Raw genomic sequence first — 18,279 nt, 5'->3', positions numbered from 1 at the left:
TTCAGAATAATGATAGTGAGGATGATCCAGGACCTCGGAAAAAGAATGGAGGCAGAGATGGAGAAGATGCAAGAAATGTTTAACAAAGACCTAGAAGAGTTAAAGAACAAACAAACAGAGATGAACAATACAATAACTGAAATAAAAAATACACTAGAAGGAATCAGTAGCAGAATAACTGAGGCAGAAGAACGGATAAGTGACCTGGAAGACAGAACGGTGGAATTCACTGCTGCGGAACAGAATAAAGAAAAAAAGAATGAAAAGAAATGAAGACAGCCTAAGAGACCTCTGGGACAACGTTAAACGCAACAACATTCGCATTATAGGGGTCCCAGAAGGAGAAGAGAGAGAGAAAGGACCCGAGAAAATATTTGAAGAGATTATAGTCGAAAACTTCCCTAACATGGGAAAGGAAATAGCCACCCAGGTCCAGGGAGTGCAGAGAGCCCCATCCAGGATAAACCCAAGGAGAAACACACCGAGACACATAGTAATCAAATTGGCAAAAATTAAAAACAAAGAAAAATTATTGAAAGCAGCAAGGGAAAAACGACAAATAACATACAAGGGAACTCCCATAAGGTTAACAGCTGATTTCTCAGCAGAAACTCTACAAGCCAGAAGGGAGTGGCATGACATATTTAAAGTGATGAAAGGGAAGAACCTACAAACAAGATTACTCTACCCGGCAAGGATCTCATTCAGATTCGATGGAGAAATCAGAAGCTTGACAGACAAGCAAAAGCTAAGAGAATTCAGCGCCACCAAACCAGCACCACCAAACAACAAATGCTAAAGGAACTTCTCTAAGTGGGAAACACGAGAGAAGAAAAGGACCTACAAAAACAAACCCAAAACAATTAAGAAAATGGTAATAGGAACATACATATCGATAATTACCTTAAACGTGAATGGATTAAATGCTCCAACCAAAAGACACAGGCTCACTGAATGGATACAAAAACAAGACCCACATATATGCTGTCTACAAGAGACCCACTTCAGACCTAGGGACACATACAGACTGTGAAAGTGAGGGGATGGAAAAAGATATTCCATGCAAATGGAAATCAAAACAAAGCTGGAGTAGCAGTACTCAGATAAAATAGACTTTAAAATGAAAAATGTTACAAGAGACAAGGAAGGACACTACATAATCAAGAGATCAATCCAGGAAGAAGATATGACAATTATAAATATATATGCACCCAACATAGGAGCACCTCAATACGTAAGGCAACTACTAACAGCTATAAAAGAGGAAATGGACAGTAACACAATAATAGTGGGGGACTTTAACACCTCACTTACACCAATGGACAGATCATCCAAACAGAAAATTAATAAGGAAACACAAGCTTTAAATGACACAATAGACCAGATAGATTTAATTGATATTTACAGGACTTTCCATCCAAAAACAGCAGATTACACTTTCTTCTCAAGTGCGCACGGAACATTCTCCAGGGTAGATCACATCTTGGGTCACAAATCAAGCCCCAGTAAATTTAAGAAAATTGAAATCATACCAAGCATCTTTTCTGACCACAACGCCATGAGATTAGAAATCAATTACAGGGAAAAAAACATAAAAAACACTAACACATGGAGGCTAAACAATATGTTACTAAATAACCAAGAGATCACTGAAGAAATCAAAGGGGAAATCAAAAAATACTTAGAGACAAATGACAATGAAAACATGACGATCCAAAACCTATGGGATGCAGCAAAAGCAGTTTTAAGAGGGAATTTTATAGCAATACAAGCCTACCTCAAGAAACAAGAAAAATCTCAAATAAACAATCTAACCTTACACCTAAAGGAACTAGAGAAAGAAGAACAGAACAAAACCCAAAGTTAGCAGAAGGAAAGAAATCATAAAGATCAGAGCAGAAATAAGTGAAATAGAAACAAAGAAAACAATAGCAAATATCAATACAACTAAAAGTTGGTTCTTTGAGAAGATAAACAAAATTGATAAACCATTAGCCAGACTCATCAAGAAAAAGAGGGAGAGGACTCAAATCAATAAAATTAGAAATAAAAAGCAGAAGTTAACAACAGACACCGCAGAAATACAAAGCATCCTAAGAGACTACTACAAGCAACTCTATGCCAATAAAATGGACAACCTGGAAGAAATGGACAAATTCTTAGAAAGGTATAACCTTCCAAGAGTGAACCAGGAAGAAGTAGAAAATATGAACAGACCAGTCACAAGTAATGAAATTGAAACTCTGATTAAAAATCTTCCAACAAACAAAAGTCCAGGACCAGGTGGCTTCACAGGTGAATTCTATCAAACATTTAGAGAAGAGCTAACACCCATCCTTCTCATACTCTTCCAAAAAATTGCAGAGGAAGGAACACTCCCAAATTCATTCTCTGAGACCACCATCACCCTGATACCAAAACCAGACAAAGATACTACAAAAAAAGAAAATTACAGACCAATATCACTGATGAATATAGATGCAAAAATCCTCAGCAAAATACTAGCAAACAGAATCCAACAACACATTAAAAGGATCATACACCATGATCAAGTGGGATTTATCCCAGGGATGCAAGGATTCTTCAGTATACGCAAATCAATGTGATACACCATGTTAACAAATTGAAGAATAAAAACTATATGATCATCTCAATAGGTGCAGAAAAAGCTTTCAACAAAATTCAACACCCATTTATGATAAAAACTCTCCATAAAGTGGGCATAGAGGGAACCTACCTCAACATAATAAAGGCCATATACGACAAACCCACAGCAAACATCATTCTCAATGGTGGAAAACTGAAAACATTTCCTCTAAGATCAGGAACAGGACAAGGATGTCCACTCTCACCACTATTATTCAGCATAGTTTTGGAAGTCCTAGCCACAGCAATCAGAGAAGAAAAAGAAATACAAGGAATACAGATTGGAAAAGAAGAAGTAAAACTGTCACTGTTTGCAGATAGCATGGTACTATACATAGAGAATCCTAAAGATGCCACCAGAAAACTACTAGAGCTAATCAATGAATTTGGTAAAGTTGCAGGATACAAAATTAATGCACAGAAATCTCTTGCATTCCTGTACACTAATGATGTAAAATCTGAAAGAGAAATTAAGGAAACACTCCCATTTACCATTGCAACAAAAAGAATCACATACCTAGGAATAAACCTACCTAGGGAGACAAAAGACCTGTATGCAGAAAACTATAAGACACTGATGAAAGAAATTAAAGATGATACCAACAGATGGAGAGATATACCATGTTCTTGGATTGGAAGAATCAATATTGTGAACATGACTATACTACCCAAAGCAATCTACAGATTCAGTGCAATCTCTATCAAATTACCAGTGGCGGCTTTTACAGAAGTAGGACAAAAAAATCTTAAAATTTGTATGGAGACAAAAAGACCCCGAATAGCCAAAGCAGTCTTGAGGGAAAAAAACGGAGCTGGAGGAATCAGACTCCCTGACTTCAGACTATACTACAAGGCTACAGTAATCAAGACAATATGGTACTGGCACAAAAACAGAAATATAGATCAATGGAACAGGATAGAAAGCCCAGAGATAAACCCACGCACCTAGGGTCAACTAATCTGTGACAGAGGAGGCAAGGATATACAATGGAGAAAAGACAGTCTCTTCAATAAGTGGTGCTTGGAAAACTGGACAGCTACATGTAAAAGAATGAAATTAGAACACTCCCTAACACCATACACAGAAACTCAAAATGGATTCGAGACCTAAATGTAAGACCGGACACTGTAAAACTCTTACAGGAAAACATAGGAAGAACACTCTTTGACCTAAATCACAGCAAGATCTTTTTTGATCCACCTCCTAGAGTAATGGAAATACAAACAAAAATAAACAAATGAGACCTCATGAAACTTAAAACCTTTTGCAAAGCAAAGGAAACTACAAACAAGACGAAATGACAACCCACAGAATGGGAGAAAATATTTGCAAACAAATCAACGGACAAAGGGTTAATCTCCAAAATATATAAACAGCTCATGCAGCTCAATATTAAAAAAACAACCAACCCAGTCCAAAGATGGGCAGAAGACCTAAATAGACATTTCTCCAAAGAAGACGTACAGATGGCCAAGAAGCACATGAAAAGCTGCTCAACATCACTAATTATTAGAGAAATGCAAATCAAAACTATAATGAAGTATCACGTCACACCAGTTAGAATGGGCATCATCAGAAAATCTACAAACAACATGCTGGAGAGGGTGTGGAGAAAAGGAAACCCTCTTGCACTGTTGGTGGGAATGTAAATTGATACAGCCACTATGGAGAACAGTATGGAGGTTCCTTAAAAAAGTAAAAATAGAATTACCATATGACCCAGCAATCCCACTACTGGGCATATACCCAGAGAAAAGCATAATTCAAAAAGACACATGCACCCCAATGTTCATTGCAGCACCATTTACAATAGCCAGGTCATGGAAGCAACCTAAATGGCCATCGACAGATGAATGGATAAAGACGTTGTGGTACATATATACAATGGAATATTACTCAGCCATAAAAAGGAACGAAATTGGGTCGTTTGTAGAGATGTGGTTAGACCTAGAGACTGTCATACAGAGTGAAGTAAGTCAGAAAGAGAAAAACAAATATCATATATTAACGCATGTATTTGGAACCTAGAAAAATGGTACAGATGAACCGGTTTGCAGTGCAGAAATTGAGACACAGATGTAGAGAACAAACATATGGACACCAAGGGGGGAAAGCGGCAGGGGGAGGGAGGGTGGTGGTGTGATGAATTGGGAGATTGAGATTGATATATATACACTAATATGTATAAAATGGATAACTAATAAGAACCTGCTGTGTAAAAAAATAAAATTCAAAAATTCAAAAAAAAAGAATTGAATATAAAAACTGGGACCATTTAAAAAAGAAGAGGAAGAATAATATTTAGTTTTTGTGAGTGAGTAAGGACTTATGAAGTAAAAAAGTCACAGATGGAAACAAAGGAAATGGTGAACAGTTTTGACCATGTAAAACTTCAAAATCTCTACTTAAAAAAAAAAAGAGAGATTAAAAAGAAAAATCTTAAGTATGCTTGCAGCAGATATGAGAAAAGAGTAATATCTTTATCATGAAGAATTCCTATGGATTAGTAAGAAAAATGGATCAACAGTAACATGCAGGTCATACTAAGAAAGAGTATGTTTTTAAGAGTTCACTAATAAATTCAAAGAAGTTCAAACTGAAAGAATAGTAAGATAATATATTCAACTATCAAATTGGCAAAGATATTTTTTAAAAAATGCAGTGTCAATGTCTTTGGAATTGTGAAGAGAGCAGCTTTTCTAGAAAGCAGTTTTGACATGGATATCAATAGCCTTATGGATGTTTATAGCTTTTGGAATCATAATTCCACTTTTTAGAATTTATCCTAAGGAATTAATGTTCATATGTTTATCATAGCATTATTTTTTATTTAGGTTTTTTTTTAATTCAGGTATATCTTATCAATAAAGTGCCCAAATTTTAAATGAACAGCTTGATTAAGTTTTACATGTGCATACACCACAAAACATCTCCCAGGTCAAGATACAGGACATTTCCAGCATCCGGAAGGCTCCTCTCAGTCAATACCTGTCCTCACCAAGAGTAACCAGTATTATGACCTCTGTTGCCATAGATTTATTTTGAACTTCACATAACATTATTTATAATAGCAAAAAATTGAAACAGTCTAAAAGTAAATAATGAAGAACTGACTACTTTGTTGGATCTCCATATGATGAAATAATATGAAGCCATTAAAAACGTTTTTGGTACAGAATTTCAGTTTGGGAAGATGAAAAAGTTCTGGAGATGGATGGTGGCGATGGTTGCACAACAATGTGAATGTACTTAATTTCTCTGAACTGTAAACTTTAAAATGGCAGATTTTATGTTATGCATATTTTAACATAATTAAAAAATGTTTTGGGTACTCTAGGTGAAGTTATATAGAGGAATTTTTGCTTTATTTTTGTACCTTTTTGTAAGTCTGAAGTTATTTCAAAATAAAAAGTTACGAGATGTCTTTGGAGAATTTTTAATGCTGAGTAAATCTCAGTATAATATATAGTGAAAAAAATATTCAGATCATACTACGTATATAGCATAACCCTAATTTTTTGTGGAGGAGTTGGGATGGGTTATGTCTGTGTATACACACATGTGAATATACATTATCTTTGCATAGATTTGAAAGCCTATGGAGAGATCAAGTGATCCACCAGTATACTGATATTGGTTTCATTATTGTGGCGATACTTTCCTTTTACCAAACTTCCTGTAATTACCCACATATTCCTTTTACAATTAGAGTAAAGCAAGAAAAATTTTAACTAGAAGAGAAGTTATTAAAAGGGAGAAAAATAAGGACTTCCCTGGTGGCGCAGTGGTTAAGAATCCGCCTGCCAGCGCACGGGACACTGGTTCGAGCCCTGACCTGGGAAGATCCCGTGTGCCGCGGAGCAGCTAAGCCCGTGCGCCACAACTACTGAGCCCACGTGCCACAACTACTGAAGCCCGTGCGCCTAGAGCCCGTGCTCCGCAACAAGAGAAGCCACCACGATGAGAAGCCCACGCACCGCAACGAAGAGTAGCCCCCGCTCGCCATAACCAGAGAAAAGCCCATGCACAGCAACGAAGACCCAACGCAGCCCAAAAAAATAAAATAAATAAATTTATTTTTTTTTTAATGGGAGAAAAATAAAACTTTTCAAAAATTGGCTTAATGACTTTGAAGATTACTTTCTTTAAGGGTTGTTCTCTTTCTTCATCTCTGTCTTCAGTCATATCTTTGCCAAGTCTCTTTTCTCCAGGTCTGATTCTAGGTAATGGTCTTTATCTTTTATCGTTTTTCCCCCAATCTTTTATTTTAAAATAATTGTTGATGTAATTTTCATGGACCATCTGTGCTAATAGTGTATTTTTTTCCCCAGGTATTGAATTGAAACACCTTTGTTTGGAATACATGACTCCATGGCTATCAAATCTAGTACGTTTTTGTAAGCACAATGATGATGCCAAAAGACAAAGAGTTACTGCGATTCTTGATAAGCTGATAACAATGACTATAAACGAGAAACAGATGTATCCATCTATTCAAGCAAAAATATGGGGGAGCCTTGGGCAGGTATTGAGTTTGCTCAAATATTTATCTAGTACCTCCTTGGTGCAGATATTTATCTGATACCCACGTTGTACAAAGCACTAAGCTAGGGATGTAGCTGTGGAAAAGACAGTCCCCTCTTTCAAAAAGCATGCAGACACCCACCTAATTCTTGATCTGCTTCAGAATTGTAGAAGTCTCATGCATGTCTCAGAGCCAGAGAAACACTAATTATTTTAGCACTCTTCTCCATGGCATAATTACAGTCATCCCACGGAATTCTCAGTGTGTAGAACCCACAGGTGCTGAGGGCCAACTGTACTAAGCCATTTTTTATGTAAGGAACTTGAGCATCCCGGGAATTTGGTATCTGCAGGGAGTCCTGGAACTTATCTCCAAGGCTACCAAGGGATGGCTGCATGTAGAATTTAACTGTAAAAATCTGATGTTGTTTCTAATAAATAGTGCATTAAGAGTGTATTCTAGTACCCTATATACCATAGGTGTCAGTAAATGTTTGCTAATGATGTTATTTGGGCCACCTGCTCTCACTTATAGTTCCAGCATAAGAATGCCAATATTAAAATAGTATAATGTAGCTATTTTTTATCTGACAAGAATTATGCTACCATTTCTTCAAGATAATCATTGAAGGAGGCGATACCCTTACTCAGTGCTGTGAATCCTCCAAATAATTTTAAATGACCTTGGAGCCATTTTTGTAGCTCTACAAAACATCTCAGTACTTGATGTCATTCCTGTATTTTAAAATAATTGTACTTTATACTGCTCATACATTACTGTCTTAGAAGAGAACAGAGGTGCTTTAAGAGTGAGTGAAAATAGGACTTCCCTGGTGGCGTAGTGGTTAAGAATCCGCCTGCCAAATGCAGGGGACATGGGTTCGATCCCTGGTCTGGGAAGATCACACATGCCGCGGAGCAACTAAGCCCGTGCGCCACAACTACTGAGCCTGCACTCTAGAGCCCACCAGCTGCAACTACTGAAGCCTGCGCACCTAGATGCCGTGCTCCACAACAAGAGAAGCCACCACAATGAGAAGCCCGCGCACCGCAACGAAGAGTGGCCCCTGCTCACCGCAACTAGAGAAAGCCTGCCCGTGCACAGCAACGAAGACCCGACGCAGCCAAATAAATAAATAAATAAAATAAAATAGTAAAAAAAAAAAAAAAAAAAAGAGTGAGTGAAAATAATATATGTAGAGATTTAAAATTTTTGAATGCCGGTCTCTGAAGGAATTGAGGGAATATTCTCATCCTTTCCTGGATATTTTATGATAAATTATATTTATTGACAGGTCTGTAAATAAAACCTAGTATTTTGGAGGCCTCAGGTAAAATAGAATTTTCATGTTGACTGGGCTACTCCTTGAACTATTTTTAAGTTAAAAATTAAGTTGGCAGAATGGCTAAAACATAAGTTATCTTTCCCTCTTCCACTAGATTACAGACCTCCTTGATGTTGTACTAGACAGTTTCATCAAAACCAGTGCAACCGGTGGCTTGGGATCAATAAAAGCTGAGGTGATGGCAGATACTGCTGTAGCTTTGGCTTCTGGAAATGTGAAATTGGTTTCAAGCAAGGTAATCCCTTTTCCTTTGCCTTCTGGGCTATGGCTTGATGTATCTTTTTATTATCAGGAGGTTTTTTGTTTTATAATGAGTCATTTTAAACTGAAATTTTTTGTGATAAAACTTTTTAACTCCCGTGTCTTTTAAAATTCTGCTTCTTTACAGGTTATTGGAAGGATGTGCAAAATAATTGACAAGACATGCTTATCTCCAACTCCTACTTTAGAGCAACATCTTATGTGGGACGATATTGCTATTCTAGCGCGCTACATGCTGATGCTGTCCTTCAACAATTCCCTTGATGTGGCAGCTCATCTCCCCTACCTCTTCCACGTCGTTACTTTCTTAGTAGCCACAGGGCCACTCTCCCTTAGAGCTTCCACACATGGATTGGTCATTAATATCATTCACTCTCTGTGTACTTGTTCTCAGCTTCATTTTAGTGGTAAGTTCCAGGAAAGCAATTTGTGTTTCACCAGTTCCTTTCTCCATTTTACACATTTGACACTTGACTGGCATAGATTACCTTATTATTTATTATGGTACCTTAATACCAAGCTGCTTAATCAAGCCTATGTTAATGATATGAAATATAATCAAATCAAAAAGAAAAAGAATGAATTACTTCCATTCCATCTCAAGCCATGGCAAAGATGTTCTGTGCATGTTTGTCATGTAGACTCTAGTAGTTATCACATAAGCTGAAGGCTCAGCACCGGTTGACAGTGTTGCTTTACTAGCGCGAATTTGTACGTAAAGGGAGTTATGTAATGAGCATTAAGCTCGTGTATCCAGAGGGTTGGTTTAGGGAGCATTGTTATGTAATTTTGATATGATATTCAAATTATCTAAATTCAAAATGAAATATGGCACTTTAGAATTAAAAAAATAGTATCTTTAAAGTCTTTACTTGTTCCTTTTTTCTTTTACAGAAGAGACCAAGCAAGTTTTGAGACTCAGTTTGACAGAGTTCTCATTACCCAAATTTTACCTGCTGTTTGGCATTAGCAAAGTCAAGTCAGCTGCTGTCATTGCCTTCCGCTCCAGCTACCGGGACAGGTCATTCTCTCCTGGCTCCTATGAGAGGGAGACTTTTGCTTTGACATCCTTGGAAACAGTCACAGAAGCTTTGTTGGAGATCATGGAGGTATAGAAGGCAAAATGATAAGAAACTAAGCTCATTTTTAAAAATCCACTGGTACTGTATAGAAGAAATACTGGTTTATTCTGCTGTTTCGCACTTAATGCTTAAATAAAAACACTCTCATGGAATGTGTTTATTGGTAATATATATGTCACTTATTTAGTGCTATTATAATAAACATTTTTTAATGTTTCTATGAACATTTATATACATAAATATATTCAGAGTATCTTTTTTTTAGGCATGTATGAGAGATATTCCAACATGCAAGTGGCTGGACCAGTGGACAGAACTAGCTCAAAGGTATGTCCCAAATAAATTTAAGTTGCAAAAGTACGTGTACTGTTGAAAAGATAGATACTATTGCATAATCAGTATTTTAATTAATTATTTAATATATATAAACACAAAGGTTTTCATAAGCTCTTTGGATCTTTAAATTGCAGATTTGCATTCCAATATAATCCATCCCTGCAACCAAGAGCTCTTGTTGTCTTTGGCTGTATTAGCAAACGAGTGTCTCATGGGCAGATAAAGCAGATTATCCGTATTCTCAGCAAGGTACCTCCTCCTCTCCTCCCAACTATTTGTTGCTCCCAAGTTGTAAAGTATATCTTGAATTTTTCTAAGGGACATTTAAATTTGAATTTTAATAAAATATCTTGTATGTTGCTTATTGAATCTTTAAAAAATGGGTTTTGATTATTTTTTTATTGTAATTGTTTGAAGTGAAAAAACCTCTCTCTAGAGAACCTGTCTTAAAAAGAAAATTAAGTATTTCTTTTGGTAGAAGGTACTCTTAATATTTTGTTATAAGCATTTAACTAGATGGTAAGACTAGCCTTATATAAAATTATATATTTGTAATTACCTATAATAATGCCTGACTTCTTATATTAGAATATAATATAGAGATATTTTAAAATAAGAACCCAAATGTGCCTTGAGCTAGCTACCAAAATCACCACAGCACTGGAAATAATTCTCACACTTATTAAATAAGAAATTGTTCCTGAAATAATTCTGAGATTCAGTTTAGGAGTTAATGTTTTATTTCAATGAAAGTAAAATAAAGAATTCTGTTTCCCTAAAAGGCGCTTGAGAGTTGCTTAAAAGGACCTGATACTTACAACAGTCAAGTTCTGATAGAAGCTACAGTAATAGCACTAACCAAATTACAACCACTTCTTAATAAGGTAATTACTGTGCAGAAAATGAGTGCATTCATTTTGGGTATCAGCGTTAAATGTTATTTTCTTTCAGAATTCAGAAAATAAGATGGATTGAGAAGTTATAAGGAAAGAGCTATAGTTAAAGTAGAACTTCCTGCCTTAAAATTTAGTTGTTTGAAGTATTTACATTAGAGGAAGAATAAGTATGGGCAGTATGTTCTCAAATGCTTGTGTGTTGTCTCATCAGTGCTAAAGGACAGATGGGTATATATTCTTAATTCTTTTATCCAGTAAGTAATAATTGAGCATCCGCTATGTGCCAAGTACTGTTTTAGGTGCTAGAGATATATAACTGAACAGAGCCAATAAAATTATCTGCCTTCGTGGAACTTTCATTCTAGGGTGAATGTAGAAGTTGGGGAGTGGCTAGATAATAAACAAAGTAATTAAAATACATGATAAATTAATTGGTGACCATTATTGTGAAGAAATGTAAAGCTGGGTAAAGTATACCTGATAATCAAAAGTTTGGGTGCTAAGTGAAGGTAATGTTTAAAAGGAATAAGACGATAATAGCCACTGTTTTAGGGTGGTCTGAGATCATCTCAGCTTTGTGACCTCAAGCAGGTCATTTAACATCTGGACATCATGTTTCCACCTTGATAAAATGAGTAAAATGGACTAGATGATGGCATAGTATTATCTTCCAACTCTAAAGTTGTATTCTGTGAATTGAGTACAAAGATATGCCAGATTTCAGAGAGATTACTGAGAAATAAATACTTGTATATTCCTGGTATTGAGTTATATGTTCTACAAACATTCTAATCCTAAATTATACAAAATGGTTCTCTCATCTTCACTGTGAGGGTGAAGGTCATTCTGGCGGTCGTGTGCACAGCGGATTGGAGCAGGGAGAAACTGGAGGCAGAAAGAATCTGCATTTAGAATAAAGAAGGTTGGCATGGCACAGTGTTACTAGCAATAAGCAGACGCAAAAGGGACTACTTTGGAAGCATCAACAAAACTTGGTGACCAGGTTTTAGAATAAAGAAGGTTGGCACAGCACAGTGTCATTAGCAATAAGCAGATGCAAAAGGGACTACTTTGGAAGCATCAACAAAACTTGGTGACCGGGTTTTAGAATCCAAGAATAGGGAGCAATCAAAGGAAAGGAAATGCCAAGGTTCTCAGCCTGGTAACAGTGTCTTTAGTTACACACATGGAATAGAGGAAGAGCTTACTGATACATTTACCTTCTCCAGAAGAGAAAACATGCATAATTTGCGGGATAACATGATCCGTTTTATACTGCAGTGCGTTTTGATGAGGCTGTTTGTGGTTCATCTTGCTAACCTGCAGTGTGTCTCCCTTGCCAGGACTCCCCTTTGCATAAAGCCCTCTTTTGGGTAGCTGTGGCCGTGCTGCAGCTCGATGAGGTCAACTTGTATTCAGCGGGCACCGCACTTCTGGAACAAAACCTGCACACCTTAGACAGTCTCCGGATATTCAATGACAAGGTGAACAAGCTTCCACTTGGTATTCCTAAATACCAAGCACATTAGAGCTCCTCCCTCTTTTCTTGTTGTTATCTTTTAAAATCAGAAGAGGTCCATAACTTAAATACGAATTTCTGTAATGCAACTTATTATGAGTATAGGTCCTTACCAGCTCATAAAAACTGTTTAAACTTTGCATATTTTTTATATAAAAATAGCAGAAAACAGTATTTGCCCAATATTAGTAAACAGAATAGGGATAAAAATAGTAATAATAATAGCTACCATGCTAGGCCCTATGCTGTCCAATGCACTGTACACTCAGTTGTAATTTCATAACCCAAAGGTAAAAGTTAGCATTCCCCACCCCCATTTCACTTCAGGAAGAAATAATCTAAAAATGAGTTTACTTTTATTGAATTATGGTACTTAATGAAAAATAGGTATAATTAGAAGCAGATAAGGAGTTTGGAGAGTCTAAAGGAAATTTTTGGATACTTAATTGTACTAGTTTTTTGTTTGCTTAATCCCACTTTAAAACATACCATCACCACCCCTCTTAACATTTATCAGCCTTGACTGAGGTTGGATTTTGGTTCACAGAGGACAGTGGAAGGAATATAACAGTAAGAAATTGTATTCCTTTTGTCTTTGGAGAAAAAAAATGGGACGAGTCTAGGAGAAAAGAGAGGAATTTTAAGATAGATGTGTGCATATAACAAGAGATTTGCTTGAAGTGAAATTAACAGAGCTTGTGGGTAGAAAGAAACAGAACCAGAGCATGGTTTTAAGTGTGAAGATACCTCATCTAAAAATTATTCGTTCAGTCTCATGTAGACCCAGAACAGCTGGGGCTCTGGGAAGTATGGAAACAAAATTATAGAGGTAGAAGCTACCTTGAAGTTTATCAGTCAGACCTCCATTTTACAAGAGAGAAAAGAACAAAGAAGTCAAGTAACTTGTTCATGTTTGTACATCTGATGTGGGACTAGAACCTCTCTTTCCTAATCCGCATTGCCCTTTTCTGGGGTGGTCTTCGGACAGTGGTGGTCAGAGAGATAGCTACCTATTGGCCATTTCTGTGAATATAAGAATAGTTGTAAGTGAAGTGTTTGTCTAGGAGTATCTGCCTTGGCATTTTCATTGCCAGAATAGCCCATTAGCAGAAGCTAATATTGCCTCCAGTGCCCCAGGATACTAGGAATCAGAGATAATAAAGCCTGTTAAAAGTCACCAGAATGAACGATGAATAAGGTCTGAGAATCTGTTGTATAACCTGGTGACTATAGTTGATAACACTGTAGTGTATAATTGAAATTTGCTAGGAGAATAGAACTTAAATGTTCTCACCAAAAAGCGGGATGGGATATAAATATGTGAGGTGATGGATGTGTTTATTAACTTAATGCGGGGAATCCTTTCACATCGTGTATGTGAGAGGATATACATTCATCGTTCAAATCACCACATTGCACACTTTAAATATCTTACAATTTTATTTGTCAATTGTACCTCAATAAAGCTGAAAATATATGTATATAAGTTGAACATATAGTAGGTTAATACTTTATATAATATTTATATGATATTCTGCAACTTGCTTTTTTATTTAACAATATAAAGTGAACATCTTTCTAAGCATGTATATATATATACATTTGTATGTGTGTGTGTATAATTCTTTCTCATGGCTGCAGAGTATTTTACAGTATGCATGAACCACAGTTTATTCAACCATTTGCCCATTAATGAATATTTGATTTGTTTGTCATCTTTTCTATTATAAAAAATGCTCGAAACATCTCTCTACATTTATTTTATAGACTTATGCTTTCCTTTCTTTGAGATAGAAATCTAGACAGACCTGAACATGACCCTAAATACCTTCAGTTTTTGCTTTAAAAAAATCTCTGTGCATAAGGAAATCACAGGGCTTCTTTTTTTAAAAATGCAAATTCCCGGTCCTTATCACCTCTCATGATTCTGAGATGGAACCCAGTACTTTCCACCTTTAAACAAGCATCATCAGTGACTTTAAAGCAGGTATTCCTGCTACCACACTTTAGGAAACATTGACGTATGTGCACTGCCGTGTGTAAAACAGATAGCTGGTGGGAACCTGCTGTATAGTGCAGGGACCTCAGCTCCGTGCTCTGTTTCGATGTAGATGGGTGGGATGGGGGTTGGGGGTGGGGAGGTCCAAGAGGGAGGGGATATATGTATACATATAGCTGATTCACTTCCTTGTACAGCAGAAACTAACACACTGTAAAGCAACTATACCCCAATCTAAAAAAAATCTTAATTTAGAGGTCAAGTTACACCGCATTTTTGAGTTTCAATTTCCTTGTTTTCCCACACCAGAATGTCACATCCACCAGGGCGAGTAGTTTTTGTCTGTTTAGTTCACTGACGTACTTGCAGAGCCTAGAACCATGCCTGGCACATCAAAAACATGTGATGAGTATTTGATAAGTAAAAGAATGAATGAATGAATCTGTCAATCCGTAAAGTGGACCTAATACCTATTACATAGAATTGCTTTAAGGTTTCAATACAATAATGTATCTAACACTTGTATACGGCAGGCACTCAGTAAATATGAACTCTCTTCATTCTCTTGAATTTCCAGTCATCATAGTACACAAAGTGCCAGCTACAGTTCAGTGCATGGTCTTATTTAAAATAACAATAATTTCAGTTTTTAAAAAGTCACCAGGATATAAATTGACAGTCACTTACTTTGCATTGTAAATCAAAGCTGTTTTATCTTCCACCACCTTATTATTTATATGCTTAACTATCTTGCACTAATTTATTTGCAGTACCTTAAATGTTCTGTGGTTTTCTGTAGTCACCTGAAAATAATTTCTCTCAACCTGAAAGGAGTATTTACCTTGTCATAGCTGTTGAACACAAAAACCAATAAGTGATCCTTCCTTTGTGAACCCCATCAGCCATCTCATGATTATTTTTTAATAGAGTCCAGAGGAAGTATTCATGGCGATCCGGAATCCTCTGGAATGGCACTGCAAACAAATGGATCATTTTGTTGGACTCAATTTCAACTCTAACTTTAACTTCGCACTGGTTGGACACCTCTTAAAAGGTAGAGGCCTTATGTCAGAATATTTTTATGAAGTGGTGTCGAGAAGCCAGAAGTAACTGAAATGATTGAGTGCTTGAAATAATTTGGCTCATGTGTCTCACTTTAAACGCAACTGTATGTCTTATTGAGTTATATTTTGTTCAGTATATATTTTAATAGAACCTAATTTCCACATCAAATATCAAATTTCCTTTAAAAAGCAAAGGAGTTGATTCTTACAAAATTTCTAAGTACTGTACTTTCTAATAGCTGTTTTATTAAATGCTACTTATTGATAAGTATCTTTTTGATTATCAAAATAAGATAGACTGCAAATCAATAAATGTTATTTGAGTAACTCATGTTAGAAAATGTTATGTTAGAGATTTGACCACAGATTTTCTTAACTTGTTACTTGTTAATTTACTGTTGATCAATCCTGTTGTCACATACCATAGACCCTCACCCTTCTGGTGCCCCATCCTCCCACCTCCGCATTTCTGCATTGCTTATAGCAGTGATCTCCAGCTCTTCCTCAGAGCCAGCTTGTTCACTCCCTCACCTGACTTTACTCCCTACTGGTGACTTCGCTGAGTGTTAGTTTTGGTTTATTAATGTGGGGCAGTCATGGCCCAAGACTGCAGTTAACAGGAACGGCAAATGGGGTGAGTGAGTCAGAAGCAAAAACAGTGTAAAGTATGGCCTGGGATAAGGAGCTGGCGTGAATTGCTGGCTTTAGATTTGGCCAAAATTAGAGACTCAAACTAGAGCTTGAATCTGCAGTTACGTATCAATTTAAATGATTGTTAAGCTTGAGGGATCATAGAGGTTCCCCCAGTTTTTAACCAAATATATATATATATACCTACCATTGTGAATGTATACATTTGATTTCACCACCTTATGAAATTTCTGCAAAAAATATTGACAGTTTTAATCTCTAAAGTGAATAGGCATTGCTCAAAAGATACTACATTTACTACAGGATACCAAGAAGATAGATTGCAACTAGGCTGATAAAATGCTTGTTTATTCTATATTTCTAGAAGAATACCAAATATTTTCAATGTACAAATCCCCTATTTTAAATGGAGTAGCATTAGTGATTAAAAGTTGTCCAGAGATCAAGCTTACCCTCTAATCAACTAGATTCTTTGGGCTCTGAGAGCTTATACTCCCTATATGATAAGACTTTTTTCTTTAATTAAAAAAAAAATTTAAGTGATAGAACCCTATTTTCAAAGCATATCTTGAGGCAAACTACACTGAATAGGTTTTTAAAAATTCCTTGTGCTGCTTTAGGGAATAGAAGATCTGAAACACCATCATCTTCTAATTTTCCTCTCCCTGAGGTACCTTCGAGTTCCAGGGAACATTATTCTATTCTATACATTTTTGGTGCTTAATCCTATATGTAATTAATTAACTATTCACATATGTATATATTTTACCTTCCCAAATGGCTATTCCCCTTACATACTTCCTTTCCTTGCAAAGTTGCTAGTCACAGAATAAGAATTCAACAGATACTTGATGAAAGAATGAATTAACTTCTTGTTTGTTTTTATTTTTTGTAGGATACAGGCATCCTTCACCTGCCATTGTTGCAAGAACAGTCAGAATTTTGCATACACTACTAACTCTGGTTAATAAACATAGAAATTGTGACAAATTTGAGGTGAATACACAGAGCGTGGCTTACTTGGCAGGTAAAAACACAAAATAGACAAAATTAATCTTACCACAGCTATATCTAAGGACCATGAAAAAGGTACAGACACCTCTGGGTCCTTCCGCTGGTTGCTTGGCAGGGTAAAGAGTTCACAGTTCAGTCCTGTGGCATTGGTTAAAATTTGGAAAGTTTTGCCAAAACATTTTTCCTTACAAAAGAATTTGCATTAATATGTGAAATGTGTTCTCTTAGTCATCTTTGGTTCAAGACACCACGTGGCTCCCTGTTGTCTGTCATAAAATCTAAAAGCCTCAGCCTAGCATCCTGGGCCCTTAAGCAGCCCTCCTGATTCTGTCCCCTTTCTCTAATTTCATAGGCCTCATTTTTTATTACCTCTCCAAATGGATGGGCTATTTTAAGCTAATCTACTTGCCATCTCCTAGAAGTGCCTTTATGCTTCTTTAATATTCATTCCTGATGCCCTTTGTTTTACCTAGACTGTCTGCCCATCCCCACCATTCCATTATACCGTCCCTATCTGCTCTTATCTGATTTGTGTTTCTCCTCTCAACAACACTTAGCCCTTATGTATAACACAGTTCTTGAACATCGTTGTTTGTTGGAAAGTGCTGATTCCCAGTTTAGCAGACTTCAGTTTGTGGCAACTTTTTTGTTTGAATTATTTGACCTTGGGCAAATCATTTAACATTTCAGTGTATTTTTCTAAGAAATGGACCTTATAGTCCTGCCCTGCCTACCTTTTGTGTTTGTTGAGGTCCAGTGTTTATTAAAGCACTTGACTAATATAAGGTGCTATTTAAATCTCTTTGTAAGTTTCATGTTTACATGCAGTCTTCCAAAACAGACTATAATCGCTTTAACATAAACAAGTCTGTCCTAAGTGTTTTATATCCTTAAACTTCATACTCTCATGTTTAACAGCTATTATTCTCTTCAGGAGGTT

The 18,279-nt window shown here is 36.4% G+C and overlaps 1 protein-coding gene across 6 annotated transcripts in view; it reads left to right on the top strand.

Moving 5' to 3' along the window:
- Positions 1-18,279, top strand: part of NF1 (neurofibromin 1) — a 249,354-nt gene that overhangs the window by 206,090 nt on the left and 24,985 nt on the right. For all 6 annotated transcript variants that reach the window (XM_068531562.1, XM_068531559.1, XM_068531561.1 and 3 more), the window contains 10 exons: positions 6,979-7,172; positions 8,612-8,752; positions 8,906-9,185; positions 9,673-9,887; positions 10,126-10,187; positions 10,331-10,445; positions 10,979-11,080; positions 12,436-12,576; positions 15,538-15,664; positions 17,221-17,352. In XM_068531562.1, coding sequence (XP_068387663.1) covers positions 6,979-7,172; positions 8,612-8,752; positions 8,906-9,185; positions 9,673-9,887; positions 10,126-10,187; positions 10,331-10,445; positions 10,979-11,080; positions 12,436-12,576; positions 15,538-15,664; positions 17,221-17,352 — 1,509 coding nt within the window. The remainder of the gene's footprint in view (positions 1-6,978; positions 7,173-8,611; positions 8,753-8,905; positions 9,186-9,672; positions 9,888-10,125; positions 10,188-10,330; positions 10,446-10,978; positions 11,081-12,435; positions 12,577-15,537; positions 15,665-17,220; positions 17,353-18,279) is intronic.

This window comes from Eschrichtius robustus, chromosome 20, assembly GCF_028021215.1.
Source record: "Eschrichtius robustus isolate mEscRob2 chromosome 20, mEscRob2.pri, whole genome shotgun sequence".
NCBI classification, from domain to species: Eukaryota; Metazoa; Chordata; class Mammalia; order Artiodactyla; family Eschrichtiidae; genus Eschrichtius; species Eschrichtius robustus.
The sequence above is the reverse complement of the archived record's forward strand: the minus strand, read 5'-3'. Positions and strand labels throughout refer to the sequence as shown.